Below are 23706 nucleotides of genomic sequence, written 5' to 3'. Positions count from 1 at the left end.
TCTTTTGTACTGTACTTACAATACAATTTTTTTTAACATTTGTCGTATTGTCATTCATTCCTGGCACGCACTGTGCGTTCTGCAGCTCTTACTACTACTCATATTTAGTGTTTTTCAGCAAAATACACCCAATTCCAAGCTCGTTAAACACTGTACCATCTCCAGTAGCCCAGGTCACCCTAAAGATGGCATGGGGTGACCTTTCTGCAGGAGGACACCCTCTACCACTGCAGGTACCACCCGGGGTGTTCCTTGTCCCTCCTGCCTCGCCTCAATGCGAGTTGGTGGCGTTGAGGTGTGAACAAGCACGAGGCATCAGGATAGGAGGTTTAGGTTGGATATCAGGAAGACTTTCTTTCCTGAAGGAGTAGGTAGGTGTTGGAACAGACTGCCCAGGGAAGTAGTGGAACCACCATCCCTGGAAGTATTAAGAACCGTGTAGATGGGGCACTGTCGGACATGCTCTTGTGGGCATAGAACAGGTATTAATGCTTTACGGGGCGTGGGGGGATGTTGACTGTTGGACACAGTGATCTTACAGGTCTTTTTACAACCTTTTCCAACAACTCTGATACGATCGTGATATCCAACACTTATCAACACGTCCCCGTTCCCAGCGCCCGAGCGTTGGTCGCTGGCACCCGCAGCTTGGGCCGGGCGACAGCCCAGGCCGGGAGGATGCTGCGGGACGCAGAACCGCACCGACCAGCCCACGTCCCTGGTCGAGGTACGGTCCCGTACACGCCTACGGAACACTAAAGCCTGTCGCCACCGGCCCGGTGTATTTGGGCACAAGTGGAGATCGTGGCTTCCCCGCACAGCGCGGCACGGGGAGCCTCTCGATTCCTGCGGAGCTAAGGCGGCTCTGCCCCGCCCCGGGTATCTGCCGCCCTCCAGATCGCTCTTTGCTCTGTAGGGGCTGCCGGGCCCGGCACCGCTCGGAGCCTCCATCCCGCGGCGGGACCGGGCGGCGGCCGCTGGCGTCACGGCGGGGCCCGCGCGGGGACCCGCCCCGGCCTGGCGCGCGGGTCACGTGAGCGGCGGCGGCGGCAGCGGCATCAGCTGATCGCGGCACGGCGGCGATGGACTTTCTCCTGGGGAACCCCTTCAGCTCCCCCGTGGGGCAGCGCATCGGTGAGCCCCGCGGCCGCGCACCCCCGCGCCCCTCGCTACCTCCCTTCCTCCCCGCCCGCTCTCCCCTGCGCCCCTGGGGGCTCTGGCCCGCCGGACCCCTTCCTCAGAGGGAAGCGGTGGTCCCCGCCCCCGTGGCGGGACATGAGAGGGGCTGAGCCAATCAGGAGAGAGATTCTCCCTGATTGACAGGCACTGCCGACCAATAGCGGACGCGCTGCTCGAGGCGGCTCCGCCGGCAGCCCCCGGCAGCCAATCCGGGTGCGAGGGGGTCTCGAGGTGGCGAGGCGAAGTTTCCTCGCTTAAAGGGGCCGCGGGCCGGTGGTCCGAGCCACGCCCCCTTCGGCAGAGCCGAGGTCCCTGATTGGCTCGGAGCCCTTCCCGCCCGCACCTTTGTGAGGGGTGGGCGGCAGGGGCGGGGGTCGCCGCTGGGCACGGTGATTGGCTGCGCTCCCCCCGCAGCAGCCAATCACACGCAAGGGCGGGAAGGGGCCTTGCGTCCCCTGAGGTGAGCAGGTGGACGGCGCCGCCATGGCACAGGGGGGGCTCCCAGGAGAGGCGGGCGCACGGCTGGCCTGGGTTTGGGGCGCCCTGGTTCACCTCAGTGTTCCCCACCTGAAGGGCAAGCACCCTGGGCACACTGGGGGTGAGTGGCTGCCCAACCACCCACCTTGGACTTCCCAGCACAGAGCTCTGGCTCTGAGCAGAGTGGCTCCCCTTGTGCTCTCTTGGGGCTGAGGACCAGCTCCAGGAGCACGGTGCCCACGCTGTGACCTTGCAGGCCGCAGGCATGCAGGTTTTTTCCTAAGTCCCGGCGCGCAGGTCAACCAGATGGAAGGCGGGAGAAGGACGTAGTCTCAGAAAGTAGAGCAAAGAGGTGCTATAGTTAGAAAGAACGAGACTGTCAACAGCTATGCTGGTCCCAAAAGAGATGTGTGGTTCTTAAAATACTCAGAATGAAGATTCTCTTCTTCCCATGTTGTGTTGTCTGAGTGCTTTCACGTTGTGCTTGAAGGCTGGTTTTGCTTGTGTAAACTCTCCAGCTTGTGCAATAGCCATTTGTAAGTTTATGCACTTGCTTAGTCTTGCTTTTTGTCACTTGTGCAGGCTTTTGTTCTGCAAGGTGAACGTCTGGTCCCTGGTTCAGTAATTTTCAATGTGCTTTCATGGGCGAATAGGCTCCTGTGGCTGGGGTGGGAAAGGGAGCAAGTAGCTGCTTTAAGTAATTCAGTTTATCAGCAACACAGTGAATGATGTGGGCAGGGGGCACTACAATACAGCACTCTCTGGTGTTGGGCAAGATAGGTGAGAGGCAACAGCAAGGTAGAGTAAGGATCACCAGGGAAGGTTTTTTCTCCAACAAAAGCGTCCGGATTATTCTTGACATCTCCCCAGATGAATGTCACATGTTTTATCACACTTCCCACGAGAAGCCGTCTCCTGCCCTTTCCAGAATGAATGCTCTTTGATTCCCTCAGTGAGTGCATCAGATACGTTTTTTGTGTTTGGCTAAAGGCAGTCTGAAGTTATCTTTAGATGTCACAAATCACTTCTTTCCCTCCAGATTTTCTGGTCAGTATAGTAGCCAGATTGTAAGCGGGTTCCCTCTGGGTGTTGCTTCAAGTAAAGAGGGATTTTCAAACAACAAACAGCAAAGAAGAGGAAAAAAGTATTTTAAGAGTGCTGTCAAACAGGAGTGTAGAGTCCTTAATACCAGAGTTGTGACAGGATAGAGATCTTAATGACTGGGGTTGATTTGGGTTATAGGAGTCCAAGGGGGTGGAGAAATTGCAGTGTGTGAGAAAGGAACTCAGTATGTGAGGACTTGAAAGGGCTGGTGCTGAAAAATTAATGTTTTCTCCTTTTGAACATTGCCTATCAACATCCTGGGGACATGGTTAAATGCTATCTTCCCTGTTTAATTTGAGACGCGAACATGAAAAACCCAAACTTGTTGGGTAGGTCTGTTGCATCTGCATGTCAAACCCATGAGCCTGATAACCAAACCTGCACAGCACTGCTGCTTTGGGCTGTCTGCAGAAAGCTGGTACTGTGTCCTTGTAAATGACGTGGGCTAAGTCATGTATGCCTGATACAGCTTATGAAGTCTAAAATCATTTTAGATTAAGGCTGTGGAATAATAATAATAAACCTTCTGTGGAAGACTGCGGTGATGTTCTCACGTTCCTTCCTTAATGTTAATCTAGTAAATCCCATTTATTTTGATGAAAAAGAAACTGAAGCTCAAATAATCTCAGTAATCTGTCACCAAATGAGTGAGTGGCAGAGGACCAGGTTTTCTAGCTTCATGTTCCCAGTCCTGAGACTTGGTCACAAAAGTAGCCTCCATCCTGATTTTGGACCATTATGTCTTTTCCCAAATAAGATTAATACAGACTTGTTGGTTTGGAGGTTTTGGTATTTGTTGTTGTTGTGTGGTGTTTTGTGTTCGGGTTTTGTTTTGTTTTTTTAAATATAGTACTTCTGACCAATGGGGAAATTTCCAAAGAGTGCTGAAGCATTGTAGGTTGGATTCCCCTCTGTGCCTCCATTTAGGAGATGAAGGAAATGGAAAATCTAATTTCAAGGAAGTGCTCTGAGTGAGGGAATGGAGGGAATGAAACCACCAGTGCTCTCTCCTGACCCTGAAAGCCTGGAATAACTAGTAATTATAGCAATCCTGAAGGAACAGAGCAGGGTTCTTTCAATGAGTGAAGGCAGGCAAGGGAGAGATGTAACGGTGTAGCACAGAGAGGAAGAGAATTTTTCTATAGCAAGGGTTGGGTAGAACCAGGAAAGTTGAGACTGTAAAGCAGGAGCAGGTAAGAGAGAGCAGATTGCCTCAGCTCCTGGGTGAGGAAGACTGGCAGGTACAAAGCAGGAGGCCAGTAAAATCCCCACAGCCATTTGGATCTCACCTTGCAGGTGTCCTGGCACCCCTCTGTGAGCTGAGACCTTGGGAGCTGTTGGGAAGCAGGTATCAGCTCTGCTCAGTAACACTCTCCCTTCAGAGCCAGATGGTTCCAGGCAAGGTGGTGCTTGTCAAAAAGGCATCACCTTGTCTTCTGCACCATCTGGATGACAAGGGGCAACAGCAGCAGCTGAAATGTGCTTTGATCCCTAAGAGTTTGAGCTTGGTTGGTGGGGGAAAAAAAAAACAGGAGTAGGAGTTCAGAAACCCAAGTACCCACAGCACTGTGTCAGCACAAGTCTTTGTCCATCACCATCCTTGAATGAGGCTTAGAGATGCACCTCTGTTCTCTCTTGAAAGCAAGCTGTCCCCTCCATCTTCAGAGGAGCAATACAGCTGGATGGTGGGGTCCTGCCTGAGCTGGGGCTGAGGTTTCCTCAAAGGGACAGAAATCATGAGACTTAGCAAGGAGAGTGTTCAAAGTGCTGATTTTGGCCTGGAAGGTTATGAATTGAAGTTGGAGAAAGGCCTCTTGTGTTGCTTTCTGCTGAGCCTACACTGTCTGGTGTAACAAAATGCCCTCAAACACCTGTTGAAATGGGTGAGAAAACGATGCTTTGCTGAGGAACGATTCAGTCCACAGGGCCGAGCACTGTAGAGGACGCTGGTTAAAGGCTTAGAGGAGGGGCAGAGCGTGTCACGGGCGAAGGGTTTCTGAATGCCACCTGGTCAGCCATGGGTGCTTCAGCTCCGTGACGAGGAAAGGGGACAGGAGCCTGCGCAGTGTGTTCTGTCCCCAGCTCCTGCACTTCCCTGCACTGTTGTCTGCACCCACAGGGATGGCTGTGCAGGGTCACCAGTGGGCTGTCCCCTGCCACCAGGGCAGAGGCAATAACCTGAAAAGAAGCAAAGCTGTGAAATTGACTCCTGTCACCTAGCAGTGTGCAGCTCTGTTGTGTCAGTCTTGCTGAGCTTGGGGCTGTTTCTTATCTGGTTAATTCCAGGTAACTTCTGTAAGCTACTTGCAGCACACCAAACGCCATGCAGGAAAATAGTGGAGGCTCCGGTTTAACCCGTACCACGATCGTCAGCCTTTCTGGGGTGATACGAGCAATTGGTGAGGCAGCAGACTGGAATGAGACAATCCCCAACCCTGTCACACCCGGGGAGCCGGGGTGGCTGCCGAAACAATGTGGCTTTGAAGCAGCCTTGTAAAAGGCCTCGGGTACATTTATCAGCCAGTTGGGTTCAGGCTGGAAGGAAGATGGCATTCGAATGCTCATCGATAACCTGTGCCGGGGGGGGGGGACGGGGAAGGTCTCTGGCAGGTCAGACTTAGGTTATTAGCACACAGAAGCAGGAGCTGCCTGATGAGCTCCACCAGGCAGAGTGCTGGGTGGGCAGCCGAGTGCCCTGCCTCATGTGCTGGCTGTTTTTAGGGGCTTGTCGCTGTCCTCCAGCCATCCCGGTCTCAGATTTCATGAGGGGCAGACAGCTCATGTGCTAATTACGGCTGGTGAAACGGGGCCAGCCACCCTGATCCTTCATGTGACTAATGAATAGACTTTGTTTTCTTCCCTTCTGCAGAATTCAGGAAAAGGGTAAAGTTCGGGATTTCAGAGAAACCTCCAACATCTCCAAGCTAGGCTTGGACAGTCCCTTAGTGCTTGGAACCAAGCAAGAAGGATTAAAAGGGCATTAGCTCCAGCTCTCCAAATGCTGGCTAGGCCAGGCCTTAATCTGTACTGAGTAAATTCAAGTGCTTTGTCCTTGGAAATGCCTTCTGGTCACATTCCTGTTTTCCATATGCCCTAGTACTGTCCTTCCAGCTTTGTATTTTTTTTTTAACCTATGTGGCATTTACAGCAGGTTTGCTGCTTTCATTCAGCCATTAATTGACCAGCAGGAGAACAGGGGTGTCGGTAGCAGGATGACCACAGCACTGTGGGGTAAGAGTGGGGTGGTGTGTGTCACTTCTGAGGAAGCCCGATTTTCATGTAAGTGGACAGCCAGGTGAAGGAGCACACACGGATCATTTGCATTCCTGTCTGAATAGCAAACTTGCTGCCCGACCTCAGCAGGACAAGTGTGTTTGGAGTAAAAGGGTGGTGAGGAGCAGCTTGCAGAGTGCCACCAAACATAAGGAAGCGAGGGACGGGTGTTTGCAGACCTAATTCATACTGGTGTACAGAGAAAATGGGGATAGCTGGGGAGACTTGAATAGTAAGGACTTGATAGTTAAAGGCACTTTTTGTTTCATCCTTGGTTTCTTCAGTAGCTGAGAGCTTCCAAGCAAGCTGAGCCCTGCTCCTGAGTTGTGAGGTTTTTCTTTCCATGTGCAGCATTTTATTTCAGGAGTGAGAAGATTGGATGCAGACTTCTTTCAGTAAAGCAACCCTTGTGTGACTGATTTGTGTGCTTCGTTGCCAGAGGCAGCAAATGGTACAAAGAAACTTCTGGCTAGGCTGGGGTTCAAACCAAGGTGTGCCATGAGCAGGGGATGCTGGAGGAGAGCACAAGTGAAGGGTGGCTTTGTGGCCATGTGTGCCAAACCCTTCACACTGACCTGAGCTGCAGTCTGCCTTCCAGCAAGGCTGACTGTGTGGTGTCCCAGAGCAAGTGCCCTGGAGCTCTGCTACTGTACTTGATCCCAAAGGACCCCTGACAGTAAATACTAACCCTCCTCCCCCCCCATCCCCCTACCTATTGCCACAGTTTCACCCATTCATTGGTATATGCCCTGGAGCACCAGACATGCTCCGCTGTAGGCCACTGCTCTGGATATATTTTACACCACACTACCCAATGTGATGCTACCTCCTGTGCCTCACTGAGGAAGTTTAGATCTGCAAGAGACCATGATTCCTATTTAAAATTAATACTAAAAGTGACAGAAGTTCACTTGAATCAGGGCCTTCATGGTATTAGAGTAGTAGCCTGACCATCAGAATGGTGGAAGTGCATCAAGAACATTCCGCCGCTTTCCTTCCCTTGTTTTGCCCTCTTCCATTTGGCTGTGGCCACAATGTCATCAGCATAATCACAATGTAATCAATACATTATGAAGTCAACAGAAAAGGTGGTGGCTGGATCATGATAAGACACAGATAGGTAGCTTCACACTGTGGTGTGTCATCTGTGGGAGGGGCACGTATGTATTTAAGAGGCTGCATCGTAGTGCTTGTGAATAGCTCTCGGCCTGACCCTTAAAAACAGGATATCCCAAACCATGATGGACGTGCTTACCCAGGCAGGAGTTTAAAAAAAAAGTCTTCTTTTTCCTGTGTTTGTGGCCTTATCTCATTACTGTGTGAGTGGGCATTTCATTTCATTCCCACAGAGAGATCATTAGCTGCTGTATGAAAACCAGAAAAAGGCAGCTCTGCAGACCAAGGGCCTCACCAAAGGGGGAGAGGACTCAGATTTTGCAGGGGCAGCAGTTTTGAAAATGCAGAAACTAATCTGAGTACCTTGCTGGGTCTGAGCCCTCCTGAAGAGCACCTGGTAGGAGCTAAACCGGTCTGGCTAGTTCATTCTCCTACCCCAGTGCTCCATCCGGCATTCTATAAAATAGGAGAGCTGGGGAGAACAATTCCTGCCCTCTGCTTGCCATCTGTTGCATTTCCCTCTTTTCCTGTGGTCTTCAGAATGCCTGGGTCCTGCCTGTCCCGCTGGCGGTTCTCTTTCCCCCAGCTGCTGGTGGTGTCCCTGAAGGCATCAGGCAGGCAGGCGTGGCTAGGACCAAGATGTGGCTGATTATAGGGTGGGGACACTAGTGCTCTCAGTAATAGCTGCTTGTTTCCCAAATCTCTGCCTTGAATAACACCACAGCTGACTGAGGAATTCCTAATTGAAGGGGACACAAGCAAAGCTGAAGCAATGTGGCTTTGACTTCAGCCTGCAGTCCACTCCTGTCCATACTCCCTCCAGGCCAGAATTTCAGGGGAAAGATCTGAATGTTAACCAAGAGAGAGTGCTATTTTGGATGTTTATGTTTGCTTGTTTGTTTTTTTGTAGGGCCCATGTAAAATGAAGGGGGTTGATTCTTTTGTCTCCTTAATTAGATGCAAACTAAGAGCAATGCCACTGACAATAGATCCATGTCAGTGCGGCCAGACCAAACTCACCGGTTTTGGCCCTGCAGAAACAAAGCAGATAAGCACCCTTTTCTTCATCCGTGGAGCTGAAGTCCTGTTGAGCCCCCTCCCTGCTTATGCAGGACACCAGAGATGACGCAGTATGGTTTTTGTGTGTTGGTAGTGTAGGTGGCAAAGTGGAGCAATCACCCTTCCCAGCCTCGGCCATCCATATGCTTTATGGTGGTGACACCTAGTGGGGAGCACTTCGTGGCCTGGGCTTCGCAGAGAGATTCATCTCCTCACGTTCTCTAGTGGGAACCAGGAAGAAGAAGGTGGCCGGGTTCTGGGGTGTCCTGGCAGCACCCATGAGAGTGCTAGGGCCTTGCCACATCTTGGTTTCTGTTTTCCAGAGAGAGCTACTGATGGGTCCCTGCGGAGCGAGGACTGGGCTCTCAACATGGAGATCTGCGACATCATTAACGAGACTGAAGAAGGGTAAGGGAGCTGGCAAGGGTACACATCCAATGGTGGGTCCCACTGCACCCTGTAGCTCAATCCCTAGACTGCAAATGTATGCACTGGTGTAGGTAATAATAAGCTAAGCTTCCCAGCAGTCCCTTAAATAAACTCCGCTAGGAGGCCTAGAGACACAGGAAAGCTGAGATGCCATGTGTTAGAAACTTCCCCATAATCTTCTGAGTGCTGTGAGCTTTCCAACAGGCCCTCAGGGTCCTCAGAGAAACCTCAATTCAAGCCAGATTGCCTCCTATCTCCCAAAGTCATATTTGCGATTCTCCTGCTTCGGTTTATTCTTCCTTCATCACCCCTCTCTCTCTCCTTTGGGAATTTAAAAATCTGCAGGCTGGTGACTGGGAAGTGTGGAGAGCCTCAGGCAGCTATTTGGTCCTTTGACTGTGCAAGTCCTGCTGGGGTTCACTTCTCAGGTATTTTCAGATCCAGTCAGTCAGACATACGCAAAGTGGGTGGGGGAGCCCTTGTCTCTCTTTCCCTCTGAGAAGATGTTCAGAAATCTGCCAGCCTTGTTAACTCTGGACATGGGAATTTGCCAGCAAATTCAAGGGGGACTGCTCTTTCTCACAGTGGAGATTTCAAGAGCAGCATGTAAAAAAGAAGGTGCTATGTGGAATGAAAAATGCAGGTTTCACTCCTGCTGTCCTACCCGACAGTGATCCTGACAGATGATTAGCAAGCCCAGTTTCCAGCTTCACAGTTGTCTGAAAACAAAGTCAAACATCTCTACTCACAGATCTCTCACCACTTCTTTTCCATGCTATCCCCATGGTACAAATATGCCTGTCTCTGCCCACAGCTCTCAGTCGTGAAATATGGTCACTTTGTTGGTGTTTCTGAGCTCTTGATAAGACAGCTGTACCCTTTGGGCATGGTGGGCTCTCCCATTGCCTTGCAGATGCCAAGCCATTGCAGCCAGGCTGCCCCACAGACCAATCCACTCCTGCCCTCCTCATTGCCTCAGTGTATCCACCTCACTCTTCTCCTCCAGCACTGCTGCTCTGCCAGCCTCGCCTCCGTTCCTGTGCTCTGTCAGAGCACGTTTTTTCATTTGTGCCCTCTCACAAGACTACAGTGGCCTGAGAGGGTGGTGCTTCGCCCTCCTGAGTGGTTAAGGAGATCACTCTAAGCTGCTGCTCTTGCACACATGCAAGATAGGCAAGACTTTGTCACTGCGTCTCCTCTGCTGCTTTTTAGACCTGTTTTCTCCATGGAAATGTTAAATTTATTCTTCCTCAGCATCGCAGAGGTTGCTGCACCTCACCCTCTCCGTCTTCCTAACCCATGCCAAGCTTTCTTGTGATCTCCTCTTAAGTCCCTCTGCTGTGGGATTTCGCTCTATACCCAAGCAGTGCATTTCTAGCATTGCTTTGCTCTGTGTTGTATCCTTTACGTCTTGAGTTGCTGCAGACATTAACGCAGAGGCCTCCAGTTTCATTAACAGCACTCATTAGCAGGACCCCCTGCTCCTCCTTCAGGGCCAGAGACAGAAGCTTCTTTACCAGTCATTGCTTCAGGCTGCCCTGAAAACATGGTGGGGAAGTTCACCTGCTGAGTATGAGCCATCCAGAGCCAATGGCTCTTTTGCTTTGCCACTCTGTAGGTGGGTCTCAGCCTGCTGATGATCTTTCTTAATCTGATTTCTCCGGCAGGCCAAAAGATGCTTTCCGAGCCATTAAGAAGAGAATTGTAGGGAATAAGAACTTCCATGAAGTTATGCTGGCTTTGACGGTGAGTGGTCAGGGCTCTTTCTCAGCTCTGTGATACCCTGCTGTAAAGCTGAGTCTTTAGGTGAGAAGACAGAGGTGCCTACAGCCAGCAAGACAAACACAGATAGGCTGAGAAGGTTATAGCTAATGCTTCACTGTCTTTGAAGGTCCTGGAGACATGTGTCAAAAACTGTGGCCATCGTTTCCATGTCCTTGTGTCCAGCCAGGACTTTGTTGAAGGCGTCCTGGTGAGAACAATCCTGCCAAAGAACAATCCACCTACCATAGTGCACGACAAGGTGCTGACCCTCATCCAGGTGAGCGAAGAAGCCTGAGCATCTGCATTTCAGAGAGCGTTTGTATCTAGGTCTTTGTACAGAAGACAGTGGTAAATGATGATGGGCTGTGCTGTCTCCTTCTCCCCAGTCCTGGGCAGATGCCTTCCGCAGCTCACCAGACTTGACCGGTGTCGTTGCTGTCTATGAAGACCTGAGACGGAAGGGCCTGGAGTTCCCCATGACTGATCTGGATATGCTGTCACCCATCCACACACCACAGAGGGTATGGGAGCATTTCTGAAGGGAAGCATGTTGGGCAGCTGCCTTTCTGGAACTATGGGGGCACTTGAGGAATTCTAGCTTGCATTTAGAGGGTTTTTGGAAAATGAGAAGCTTCAGGACAGCCTGTTTGCTGGAAGAGCTATTGAAAGCAGACAGGGAGTTGCCATAAACATTTCTCTCTGAATTGCACTGCCCTGTCAGCTGTGTTTAACATCTCCTTCTCTCTGTCACTTTCCTACTTCTGTCTGTAGACTGTGTTCAGCTCCAACTCCCCATCTGGGCAGAACTCACCTGCAGCCAACTCCCCTCAGCAGATGGAGTCCATCCTCCACCCTGTCACCCTGCCCACTGGGAGAGGCGACGGACCCATCACACCCACACCAGAGCAGGTGAGTTGGACATGAGCCCCACGCTGCTGCTGGCTCTCTGTGTGTCTGCAGGCTACTTCACAAACACTGCTGTGGGACTGTTGTCCTGTCCTTACGCAGCCTCTGTCCTCAAGGAGCCATTCCTTTGAATCATAGTCCCTCAAGAGCTCCCCAGAGCTCCATTATGGTCACAGTGATGAGCTGGGATACCACAAACATAGAGTGGTTATGTTTTTCCTAAGACAGGGCTGTTTGCAAGTACAAGGAAGAACTCCTGGCTATAGGGAAGTGGGGTACTGAGGAAAAAAGGTATTGAGCAAGGTCTTTGTAGGGCACTACAGCAAAAGCTCACTCAGTTGATGCCTCTCTATCACCTTTGTTTATCTTGCCTCACTGATGACTTTATGTGAATCAACGCTATGTCTGGCTATGTGGTTTCCAAAGACCAGGGCTTTCTCACTTGTTTCCCCATCCTCTTTTCTCCTTCCTCACCCTGACTTCATATAGCTCCATGTTCAACACCAAACCTCCAGCTGTCAGTAGGTTGCATCCCCTTGCAGAACAGAGAAACTGTTTTCAAGAGGCTTATTAGCAACTTGTGAAACAAGAGAGATAGAGCTTCAACTGCACACTTAGCCAAGGCTTGCCGTTTGAATCTGAATTCTTTTTTTCCCTCTCTTACACTGCTTTGGAAATGAAAAAAGATTTGAGTGTCTGCAACACAGCAGCTGCTAGCTGGAGAGAGATTTGAATTGTAACAGCTGCATCTGCTGGCTATTAAAAATGAAGGCTAGGCTAGTGGCCAAAGATCCCAGGTGAGGGCCTGGCATCTGTTAGCAGGAAATTAATTTGATGGTAAGTAATGGAGCTTCCTTCTTCTGGGCACTTCCCAGAGATAAACTGAGTGGTGACAAATAAGCTCCCTGGTGGCTGCTCCCTTTAGTTCTATGAACACACACACACGTGCAGGGAACTGCCTTTGAGAGCTACCTCAAGCTGCCTCCCCAGTTTTTCCAGGTGGAGCAGTGACTTCTCCTTCCTTTTGCAGATCGGGAAGCTGCGCAGTGAGCTGGAAGTGGTGAATGGGAACATGAAGGTCATGTCAGAGATGTTGACAGAGCTGGTGCCATCCCAGGCTGAGCCTTCTGATCTGGAGCTGCTGCAGGTAAGGAACACGGGCACGGCAGAGGGCTGGTGCACGCACCTTGATTTAGCAATGACTTGATGGGCTGAGGTGTGATAGATGCCAGGCATGGGGAACAACTGGACAGTTTAATGTAGGGCTTTTCATGGGATAAGGAATACACAGGGAAGGTAGGATTTTAACAGCCAAGGGAAGTTGCATATCATCTTAAATGGGGAATTGTATTCACCATTTCTAGGTGATGTGTTACACAAGAGGCATACAATTATTGTCTGTAAAGCTCAGACTCAGTTTACCTCACACACCAGTATCTATTGCCCATAGGTCCTTGCTGATAGACCCCAGTAGCATCTGGATTCTGTCTGTTCCAGTCAGACTTCCAAAGCTGTGAGTGCTCAGCCTTAGGCCTGATCTTTGTGATAACTCCCCCTTGTTATGAGCAGGAGCTGAATCGGACATGCAGAGCCATGCAGCTGCGTGTGCTGGAGCTGATTCCCCGTGTCCTTCATGAGCAACTCACCGAGGAGCTGCTCCTTGTCAATGACAACCTCAACAACGTGTTTCTGCGCTATGAAAGGTACCTCTGTCTTTCCTTCTCTGCTCTGCTCTTCCACAGGAGTTTGCTGCCCCTTGAAGGTTTTCTATCCCACCCTTTTTAATGGCTGTGAGTATGGCCATGGATCAAGATGTATCAGCCTGTGTCATCCATCTGTGAAAACAAAAGGCAGTTCTCAAGTTTTTTCTGATCTATGCCTGTCCCTTCTAAACTGCTGCGTAAGATAAGGATGGAATATAAAGATATCCCTGTGGCATAATCCAGAAGAAGAAGGAGGGAATTGCATGAAAAGAGCTGGTTTTCTAGCTCTGAGGCAGATGGGAAAGGAAAGGACTTGCTCAGGTGGGATCACCACCTATCTCTTTTTAATTCTCTTTCATCAAACCCGTCCCTTAAGCTAGGATGATGTCTGGAGAATTTAGTCCTTTTGTCTGTATAGAGAGCTGAGTTTGAACCATTTTTTTGTTAGAAGTAGCTCTTGAGGAATACAAGAAGCTTCGTCACACCCACCTCTCAGGAGGCATCAGCTCTATGGGCTTTGTTATAATGTTTTCAGTCTTAAAGGTGCATTGGGCCATCAGCCGTGATGCCCCTTTCCCTGGTACGTAGGAAAGGGCAGACTGTGCCTTATCAGAAATCTCTTGAGCTGTGAGTGAATAAACACATGCTACTGAAATGCATCCTCTCATCTTTCTTGCAGGTTTGAGCGTCTTCGGACAGGACAGCCTGTTAAGGTAACTCAGAGCAACTGCCTGCCCATGCAGCTTGGTTTGCATCCTGCAGGTCTGGCAGTGTCCTGTTGAACTGGAGAGGTGTTCAGTCTGCTCCATTTGCAAGCTGTTGGCTTTGGCCTCCCAGCTCAGCTGCACCAGGCTATGCTGGTGTGCAGGGCACTCCAGTTCCCACTGCTGACCTCTCCGTCCCTGCCAGGGTGAACCTTCCTCTTACCCAAAGACCAAGAGCAGACCAGCAGCACATGTGGTTTTCTAGTATTGAACACTGAGAGGACCAATTCCCATATAAGCCACCCTTTGTCCTCTGAGTACTGCCCCGTCCTCTGAACCAGCACCTACTTACAGCCAGCAGAGCTGAGAGCTGGTTACCAAGGCACACTCTGCCTTGGGTCACAATTCCAAGCCAGTCCTCTAATCACTGTCCCCCTTCTCACAAGGAGAGGTTTCACAGATGATATCTTAAGATGGGACAGAAGGGCCTCTGTCTCCAGTGTTCATGAGCTAGGATTGTAGGTCACAGTGTCCTAGCTTCAGCAACTCTCAGCCATTTTCCTTTTTTGTCTCCAAAGGCACCAAATGAGGCAGAGAACAACTTGGTTGACCTGGGACCCAGTACTCCTGCAGTGAAACAGCCTGAAGTCACCAACAACCTTTCCTCTCAGCTGGCTGGAATGAGTATGTTGCCATGCAGTTATCCCTTCAGTCCTACTCAGGTGCTGCTGTGGGAATCCTTTCATGCCCTTGAATCAGCTCTCAAAATTATTTAGTCACATTCTTAAAGTAACCTAGAGAAATAGGTTGTATTATCAGCTAATAAACTCATGGAGAAACTTGCCTAAGCCCCAAGGCACATGAGCATATGAATCCCTGTCCACACGTGGACATGACTTGAGCAAGACCTGAGGCTAAGGACTGGGCCTTCCAGTGGAGTAGGGGAGAAATTTCCTCCCCCTTCAATGCCTAGCAGCAGTGCATTTGCCTTTCTTGCTCTGTGGTGTCATGCTGACCACTGAGATTTGGAAGAAGAAAAGCAACTGAGCTGTGCTGCAAAGGCAGCTATGAGTATCTTGGGCTCAGGACCCAGGACTTGAGAGATTGTTTACTCAAAAAGCCTCAGAGATCCTGAAGGTTTTCTAAGATATACCAACAGTCTACATAGCACTGCCTGAAGCTCTTGCAGGCTTTGAGCACACTCAGTACAGCTTGGATGCAGCTCCTGAAAACTGTGAAGACTGTTTTTACAGACAAACTAGTTGAGATATTTTTCAAGTTGTAGTTTTTCAGATGATGCCTGAGTCACAAACATCCACTCGTCTGTTTCAGAGGTGCTTGCTGAGAAGCATAGGTCATCCTCTCTGCAGGTTACGGAGCAATTCCCTCTGTGTTGTCTTAAACAGTCAGGAACATCTAGCTTTCAGCATAAAGACGTAGTGAAATGAGGCCACCAGGTGCCACTAATTGCCAGGTAGTGGGCATGAGCTTGTGCTAAGCCCACCTGTGCCTGATTAGGGTGGGCCCCAACTGCACATGAGCAGGATTAGGGGGCCAATAAAAGGTGAGGCTTGAAGCACAGGCTCAGCTCACTCCTGAGCAAGCGAGCAGAGAGGTCAGTTGAATCTGGAGCAGTAGCACCGAGCCAGGCTGACCAGTCCTGAGGGCAACAGACTCAGAGCACTATTTGTGTGCTTCTGCTGGGAACACCTGTTGGACCTCAGAGCGCCCTAAGAGAGGTTTGTCTTGCAGCATCAACACAGTAAACTGATGCTGATGTTGCTGCCTGAGGCTGAGCTAAAAATATCTGCTAAGCAGATTTAGAAACTGCTTCTCTTACTTCATCCATGACACTGCACACATGCATAGACTGTGCTGCAGCTGAAGAGCAGGATAGAGGAGTGGGCCTAGGGCAGTTGAGCCTGTCCTAACACTAGCTTTCCCCCTAGAATCCTCCAACCCACGACCCTCTGTGTACTGCTCTGTGCTGCCAGCTCACCCTGCTCTCTCTCCCACAGACCTGGGCTCAAGCAGCGTAAGCACAGGCCTGCACTCCCTCGACACCTCTGGCAAGCTGGAAGAAGAGTTTGATATGTTTGCCCTGACTCGTGGCAGCTCGCTGGCTGAGCAGCGCAGAGAGTGAGTGTGGCAGCCCATTCTGCCCTCTCCTGCCTTCTTGCAAAGGGGGAGGGCTAAGGGCAGCTGGGGCTGTGACCCTGACCAGCATCAGCTCCTGGGAGACAGCAGGACGCAGTAGAAATGCACTCTTCTGACGCACAGTGTTTGTAGGGTGACCTCTGTGTTCCCAGTTGTTCTTCTTGCTGCCGTAATTTCCTCCTCACAGTGTCACCCTGGGCATGGGAAGAAGGAAGTGGCCTCTACATGCACATGTGCATGGTACACAAAATGTCCCTCATTGCTGTGTCAGTGGACTGTGGTGCCACATGTGCTGGGGAGCTTTAGCATCTGGAGGTGAAGATGTGCAGTGGGACTGGCTGAGTTTTCTTGTCTGACTCAATGCAGCCTAATGGCAGAGTATTAAACAGGAGCACAGGGAGTATGCAGACAGTTGTGGTTTGCAAGGCAGGGGCACTGCTCTGTGCCTCACCTTCCCTGTTGGTATGTGAGACTGATGTTTCTTCCTCTGTAGTGTGTTTGAGAGACCTCCTGGTGTAAAGTGCCACGAATTGTGCCTCCATAGTACTGGCTGAGCTGAAGAGGTCTTTTTATTTCTGCAAAGAGTGGATTCCTGAATCCTTACTCTGGAAAGAGCTGACAAGAGCTGTGCTGACCAGATTCCTTTGGCTTGAGAGACTGTGGCTGATCTCATTCGGTTTTGCCTGTCAGGGTCATCCACTGCTCTCCATCATTTACCAAGCAGTAGTGCCCACAGACACATGGCTGCACCCAGCCCTCAAAGATGTGTGCTCCTGATCTCCATCCACTGGACTGCCTTAGGCACGGGGCAGTAGCAAGTTAAGGTCTCTTTCCTCTGCCTCAGACTGCTTCTGGTGAAAGCTGAGGGGGAAACCCGTGTCCTACACATGACTTAATGTGCTTTGACCATGGGTTTCCCCACTGCTTTTACTGTAAGGTGTGCTGCCTTAGCACAGAGGCAGTCCAGGACAAAAACAGTAGAGCCAACAGAACCCAATCTGGGGCTGAAATCCAAGCCACTGGTATGTGCCAGTGCTGGAGGCTGAGGGAGATCTGGGCAGGAGTGGAATTGTATCCTCTCCACTGTGGCGCAATCCTTAACGAACTGAGGCTTATGGTCTTTGCACAAATAATGAGACATCTTCTATTTATTCCTCACTGCCCTCCATCTGCCTGCACTTGCACTGTTGCCAGGTAGCCTCTACTCTTACTGGCTCAGGCTTCCTATTCCAGTCAGCAGCCTCTGCTCTCAGTGACTCTCTCCCTCTGAACAGACTCATTCCCCTGCTGCTCCTGGGCAGGACGTGCAGACATATGCAGAGCCACTGGGATTTGTTCCTGACCCCCCATGCTTCATGTGTGTCTCAGTGAAGCAGCAACTGAAACACCTCAAGCCTTTCCTACCGTTCTTCCTCATCAGTGGCATGATAGCAGCGTTGTACTTCTTTCTTGATGCCATTGTCCACAGCGGCCCCTTCAGTGATGAACACTTCTTTGAGAAGTTTGAGTGCCGGTGGCCCAAGCCTCAGACCCCCAACAAAAACTGCTCCACTTGATGGTCAGCTGGATCTTTGCAAAAGGGGCCTGGTAGCAGCTGCAGAGGAGGCTTGTGGAGAGTTTCTAGGAGAGGCTTCATCTCCCCCAGCTAGGATGGACTGTTTTCTCCACTCTGCATGGACCAAATGGTGATGTGTGCCATTAGAATGTGTGGTAGCAGCCTAGAGGGGACACAGAAATGGGATGAGGGTGATTACAGGTGAGATGTGCCTGTGTGTGAAAAGGGGTTGCTGTAATGGTGCATCTGGAGACCTTAAAGCAATACGAGGCTCTTCTGATAATCTGGTCTCACCTCTGTAGCACAGACCAGTAAGTCTCTGCTCCCATCAGTTCTTGAGTGGTTTTGGTTAAGATGGTTTTGAGCTTGTTTGTGTCTGTGAAGGTAGGTGAGTATGTAGGAGCATGTTACTGAGATTATTTCTAAAGTACCTTTAATCTTCTGGTCAGTCTTTGTTAGTTATCTTTCTTCTGTAGTCAGCCCCAGGGGAGATGAGTCTCATGGTTGATGTAACTAATTCTGGAAGTCTGTGTTTTAGTCTGGTGGGTGGTTGTTTTCATATGATTGCATTGTCATCCTCACGAAATGTTCCAGTTACATGCTGTCCTGTGGTGTCCCACAGTGATGTTACAGTGGGTAGATTAGCCTGTTTTGTGGTGGGCTACACCTTTAGTAAAGGTTTTGCACACATTTCTTGAAGCCAGGTAACAAGAGATAAAAAGCTGTGCAGTCAGAAGCCCTGAATATATGTTTAGGCATTCCTGCTCTTCAATCTCAGGCATTTTACCAGCCTGTGTGTTATCTAATTTAATTCAGGGTAAAGTATGAAGATCCCCAAGCCTCCAAAGGACTTGCTGGTGCCCTGGATGCCCGGCAGCAGAACACAGGAGCGGTAAGTGGCCACAAGAGCTTCTAGTGCCTCACCAACAATGACAGCATCCTCCTTGCTCACCAATGCAATAAACGTGCTGTCTGTGTGGAAACAATTCAGTGTTTAACATGACTGATGATAACACCCAATCTCCACCAACCTGCGTTTCTTACCTGGGCTCTATACCTCATTCCTTAAACCCCAGAGGTGGGGGACTATGGAAAATCTTGTGTTAACAGGATGGCCACCTTATATCCTTAGGAGAATTTCTACCTGGAAATGTATGTTTTATTCCTCTTCAGCAGGTTTCCAAGTCCAGTTGCCTTCTCTATGCAAGCAAAGAAGTAGGCCAGCAGTGCTAGTGTGTTCTTTCCCCCACCTAAACCCACTGCCTCCCCTCTCCCTCACCCTCTGTGACAGCAGCTTTCAGTGTAGGCTTTCTCTCTACCAGGGCGAGTCTGGTAGAGATGATGGAGCCCAGCTGGCCAAGTGGATGATGCGGCAAGGAATGGTGAGATCTTGGATTGCCAGCAGGGAGGAAGGAGGCTGGGGCTGCTCAACTAGAAGTGGCACTGGCACATGCACTAGCACTGAGCATGCACAGCAGACATCAGCAGAGACTGCAAAATGACACAAAGTTACACTGGTCTGGTCCAGTACTGGAGACCAAGGCTGGGAAGGAAGCAGGCAGTGTCAGTCCTTCCCAAAGTAAACATGTCGGTAGGAAAAAATCATTGGAGCTCTGAGGCCAAGAGGGCATGTGCCACCCTTTGAGGCAGAGGATGGCCTGTTTGGAGGTGAAAGTCTTGAGCAGAGACTAGCTGCTGGCATGATGAAGAAGGCTGCTGCCATACATTCTCCCTTCAGCCTCTCCTGCTCAGGAGGAGCTGCCCCATTTGGAGAAAAACACATTTTGGTTTTTATCCTGCTCAAGGCCTCCTCCTCTAGCTAAAGTGTTTGAACCTTCAGGCTGCTAAATTTGATCTTTTGGCAGCAGAAATTCCTGCAGTTAATTCCTCTCAGGCATGCTGAGGCTTTGACACTGCTCCCGAGTTTGTAGCTTGTTAGCCTGCCTTCCTGAAGTGGGCACTGCCCAGACTGATGTCTGCTGTAGAAAGTTTCCCCACATGCTGGTAGACAAAGCCAGTTCACTGCGAAGCTTCCCTGATCTCACGTGCGCTCTTCCATCCCCATTCATCCATCTGCCAGCTGTGATAACTGTCTGCACTTGCTCTCTGGTTCTGGGGAGATCTGCCTGTCCTTGGTAAGAAGGCCTTGCTCTTTTTCTTGGTCTTTCTGTGTCTCAGAGAGCAAGGGAGCTGTGCATACGAGGAGAATAATAATTCCTCATCGATGCTCTCGCACGCTTCTGCTTGTGGAGCCTTTAGCAAGGGCTGATCCTTGATCAGCTTTGTTCAGGAGCTCATGACTGGAGAAAAGGATCTGGGGTTTTGAATCAGACTTGGTTTCTTTCAAGGTCATCTCTGTCCACTAGGAAGGTGTTTCTTTGCTGCTTAAATTGTCCAGGGATGTGGATTATTCTGAGTAGCCTTGTCCCTACTGGAAATAAAATTTGCTTCAACTGTAGAGAACTTGATCTTTGATAGGTTCATTTCTGTAGTTTGGTGTGATGTCAAATCCTACTGTGCTCCATGATCCTACAAGGGAATCATTTCTTGATAGGTGTCTGTCCCCCTTAATGTGGTGCAAAAGCTGGCACATCCAATATCTTCGGCTTCACAGGCATTGACATCAGCCTGTCACTGATTTATAGAAGAGAGGGCACGTGGAGAAAAGCACATCTCTTGTGCTCTGGCTGCCTAACACAAGTAGACAACTTCCACCTAGTGAGTCCACACCAAAACGGGAAGCCTGACCCAGGCCTAATACCCTAAAGCCAATGACCAAACCCCAGATGCTTTAATGTCATGTACCCTGGAAACTATGTGTGCGTGGGTGGGGATGGTGCAGAGGAAGCAGGTGAATGGTGGCACTGGTAGCTGGGAGAGCTTTGTAGTGGCACTGCCTGGATTTGGAAAGGCCTGAGGTGACTGAACAATAGAGCAAGAGCTTTTGGGTCAGGCTTTCTTTTTCTAGAGTGGGTTTTCTTGTACATCCTCTCTTTACTTGGCCATGTTATTCTTTTTTCTTCTCTCCTAGGTGCCGGTTCCCCAAGCCAATTTCATGGAAGACATAGAAAAGTGGCTCTCCACTGATGTGGTAAGTGAGGGGCTGCTTTCCTGGAGCCAGTAGTCCTGCCAGAGTTGTCTGCAGGGCTGGATTTGAGGCACTGTACAACAGCGCTGGCACTGCTGAATGTGTGACACAGGCTGCTCAGAGGGAACAGAGGAGGAAATCCAAGGACAAAGGGTCTGGAACACCACACCAGTATAATTACCCTTCTGGGAGGCATAGCTGATCAACTAAGGCTCAGAGCCACTCTAACATGCCTGTACTGAGGAAGGAGGGGGAACCACTATCCTCGTTCTCTCTGTGCAGACAGTCACATCTCTGGAGATGCCTTTGCCTACCTTGCTTCTAACCGTGCCCTTCTCCTCCTTCCCTAGGGAGAGTCAGAGGATGCAAAAGGTGTCACCAGCGAAGGTAGGACTTGCCAGCCAGCCCCTTTCTCTAGCTGTTCCTGGCAGCACCTTGGCTTTTCCACAAACCTCCCTCATCACCAATGCTCTGCTCTTCTCTTGCCCCAGAGTTTGACAAGTTTCTGGAAGAGCGAGCAAAAGTTGCGGACCAGCTACCAACTTTGTCCAGCTCCTCAGCAGGGACACCTGTCTCCCCTCCTGCTGCCAGCCATCATCGGAAGCAAACAAAGGAAGATGATGCTATGTTTGCCTTGTGAATGCTATGGACTGGTGTGCTGTGGAGCAAGAGGCTGTGTGTGCTGTTTTGCTTGCCTCCAGCCAGGGGCTGGCAAGGGAAGGATTCTGTCCCCTTCCTCCACTCTCTTCCTGTTTTCCCTTTGAGTTGTTTTTATTTTTAAGCCGCTTTCAGGTTTCAGATACTCTTTGTTGTGTCTAGGGGTGTCACACAATAGATTTGTGAAGGGGGTTTTCAAAGCTGCTAGAGAATGTGGGAGTTCAGTGGGCTTTTTTGTTTTGGTACAGTGTGGGCAAAGTGGAAGAAGCTCCCCACCCTCCTCTCCAGTGAGGTAGCTGGGAGATCTTGCCCAAGGAACAGGAGAGGATACAGTCTGCTGCTGAAATCATTCCTGCCTGCCTCTTTTCCTTACCCCATCCCTAGGATGGATCTCTAGTCCTTTGCCTGACAGCATTAGACTTGAAAGCACAGAAAGCACTTGAAAGCAAAGTGTTACAGGTGGCAGAGGAGGGACACTAATGGTATAGGGGCCCTGTTGCTCTAATCTACTCTTGCACAAGTGCTCGTGGTATGCAACACCTTCCTACTCACAGCCCCCTCTTCCTCTTCCTTTCCTCCCCCTCCCCATCAGCTTATCCAGAATATTACCCCCAGCCCAAATGTTACCATTGCATGACAGCCAGTTACCAAAGCCCTTGGCTGCACACAGGGCTTGAGCTGTAAGCGGTACCCCAAGGTTCAAAGGGGCTGTCTGAGATCAGGTAGGATGTGCCTTTCACAGACTCTTTGCAGTTAATTTAATTTTACCATTTAATTTTCCCATTCTCTCCCTTATTATACTCTTCTCCCCTCTCTCCCCGATGCCATCCCACCTCCCTCTCTCTTCTGATGCCTTTCACCACATCGTGCCGTGGTGTAAGGAGTCTTCTCAGCTTCTGATGAGGCCAGTGCTGCAGACTCCTCAGGGTGGCTGTGTGTGCTGGGGCTGAAGAGCAGTGTTCCCTAAAGCAGGAGGCCCTTACATCCACAGTCACACCAGTGGGAACATGCTGTTGCTGGGGCAGCTTGTCCAGCTGGCGAGCACAAAGTGAGACATCAGTCATCTCACGCCAGCAAAGCAGCCCTGCAGCAGCCAGGAGCTCCTTTGAACATGGCAAGAAAAACCCTTCTGAGCAAACCACACATGCTGCCCATCTGTAAAAAGCTGCCAGGGTGGGGGGTGCCAAGCACGGGGCTCCTGCTCGTGGGATTTCTTGTTGAGCGTGGGAGAGTTGCCTTTTTTATTGCACATTAAAAGAGCAAAGTCTTGAGTCTCCCTTGAAGGTATGTGTGTGCTGTCAGTGCTGGCGTGGGGAGGGGACAGTCCTGTGGAAGAGAAGAGGGGTGCAACCATGCAGCCACGTTTGGGGTGGGGACAGTCCTGTGGAAGAGGGGTGCAACCATGTCGAAGACGGCGGGAGACAAACGACACATACACGTGTTTGAGGATATGTCTCTGACTTTATTTTCCAGACGTGATCTTTTATATGCTCCATAATTAGCTGATGCATATTCCAGAGCCTGAGCTCATCATTGGTTAGCTGTTACTTCATCTTGAAAACAATGGTGGACATCCTCTTATCTTTTACCTTGCTATATTCTTGTCTATGCTTATGATCTGCTAAACTCTCATCTATGCTTATGACCTGCTAAACTCTCATCTATGCTTATAACCTGCTAAACTCTCATCTATGCTTAGTCAGACTCTTTGTCTGCAAAGATCATGGTATTACTGGGTTCTGTTAGATATACTGAGTTCTTACCAGTCTCTGCTCATCTGTCGCATGGCCACGTTCTGTGAGCCATGCCTCCATACTAAATCTCTCCACACAACCATGCAGCCACGTTTGGGGAGGGGACAGTCCTGTGGAAGAGAAGAGGGGTGCAACCATGCAGCCACGTTTGCTCTCCATGAAAAGGCAATGGCCCTGCAGTGCTGAGCTGAGGCACCACTGAGTGTGCTGCCAGCCAAGGCAGATGCTTGCTGCTTTTTAGCACAATCTCCTGAAGAGATGACTACAGCCTGCCTCAAAATAGCAAGGGGGAAAGCTACCTCCTCTCCTTTCCCTCTTTGCCCTGTGACCAGATCCTAATACTCACCTTGCTGCCCATAAATTACATAAAGACTTACAAGAAGTACAGTTGCTATGTAAGGACTCTGGTTACAGGGTGTCCTGAGATGCCCCCATACCTTCCCCTGGTGTCCAGCTCAGTGGATTCTGGGGTAGGATTGTTAAAAGGAAGTCGAACAGGTTGAAAATGTCATCTGAGCCCCAGACTTTTAGGAAGGAGTTAAATTAGCTGAAGTTGTCCAGACCTCAACACTTCCCTCTCCCCCTGCCTGCACTACAGTCTCAGCTCTAACCAAGTTCAGGCAGAAGCTTGAGGATGAGATTTTTTAGCAAAGCTGGAAAAAGGGAGTTGCTGGGTTTCCTGTCTGTAAGCAGCTGTGGGACAGGAGAAAGCTTTATGTCTTCAGCTTTCCAAGAAGGACAGCACATACTATCCTTGAATAATTCGTCCCTTGGAAAAATG

General features: G+C 50.1%; 1 protein-coding gene across 2 annotated transcripts; it reads left to right on the top strand.

The window, feature by feature from the left end:
• Window positions 1–1014: 1014 nt before the first annotated feature.
• TOM1 (target of myb1 membrane trafficking protein) lies at window positions 1015–22454 on the top strand. 2 transcript variants are annotated; one of them, XM_030452468.1, is made up of 16 exons: window positions 1015–1134; window positions 8532–8616; window positions 10305–10383; window positions 10529–10678; window positions 10788–10922; window positions 11173–11310; window positions 12338–12454; window positions 12877–13010; window positions 13690–13723; window positions 14293–14398; window positions 15733–15853; window positions 18243–18318; window positions 18749–18808; window positions 20458–20517; window positions 20865–20901; window positions 21006–22454. In XM_030452468.1, exons 1-16 carry the CDS (start codon window positions 1083–1085, stop codon window positions 21152–21154), a joined length of 1533 nt encoding a protein of 510 aa, XP_030308328.1. In that variant the 5' UTR covers window positions 1015–1082; the 3' UTR covers window positions 21155–22454. The 2 variants fall into 2 exon arrangements, with proteins under 2 accessions (XP_030308328.1, XP_030308337.1); XM_030452477.1 differs by lacking the exon at window positions 18749–18808.
• The last annotated feature ends 1252 nt before the right edge of the window (window positions 22455–23706 follow it).

The sequence above is a fragment of the Calypte anna genome, chromosome 1 (genome assembly GCF_003957555.1).
Source record: "Calypte anna isolate BGI_N300 chromosome 1, bCalAnn1_v1.p, whole genome shotgun sequence".
Classification (NCBI taxonomy): Eukaryota; Metazoa; Chordata; class Aves; order Apodiformes; family Trochilidae; genus Calypte; species Calypte anna.
The sequence above is the reverse complement of the archived record's forward strand: the minus strand, read 5'-3'. Positions and strand labels throughout refer to the sequence as shown.

Coding starts and splice junctions, on each gene's coding strand:
- TOM1 (XM_030452468.1), top strand. CDS start 1,083: ATGGACTTTCTCCTGGGGAACCCCTTCAGCTCCCCCGTGGGGCAGCGC. Junction 11,311..12,337: donor TCACACCCACACCAGAGCAG/GTGAGTTGGACA, acceptor TTCCTTTTGCAG/ATCGGGAAGCTGCGCAGTGA. Junction 13,724..14,292: donor GGACAGGACAGCCTGTTAAG/GTAACTCAGAGC, acceptor TTGTCTCCAAAG/GCACCAAATGAGGCAGAGAA.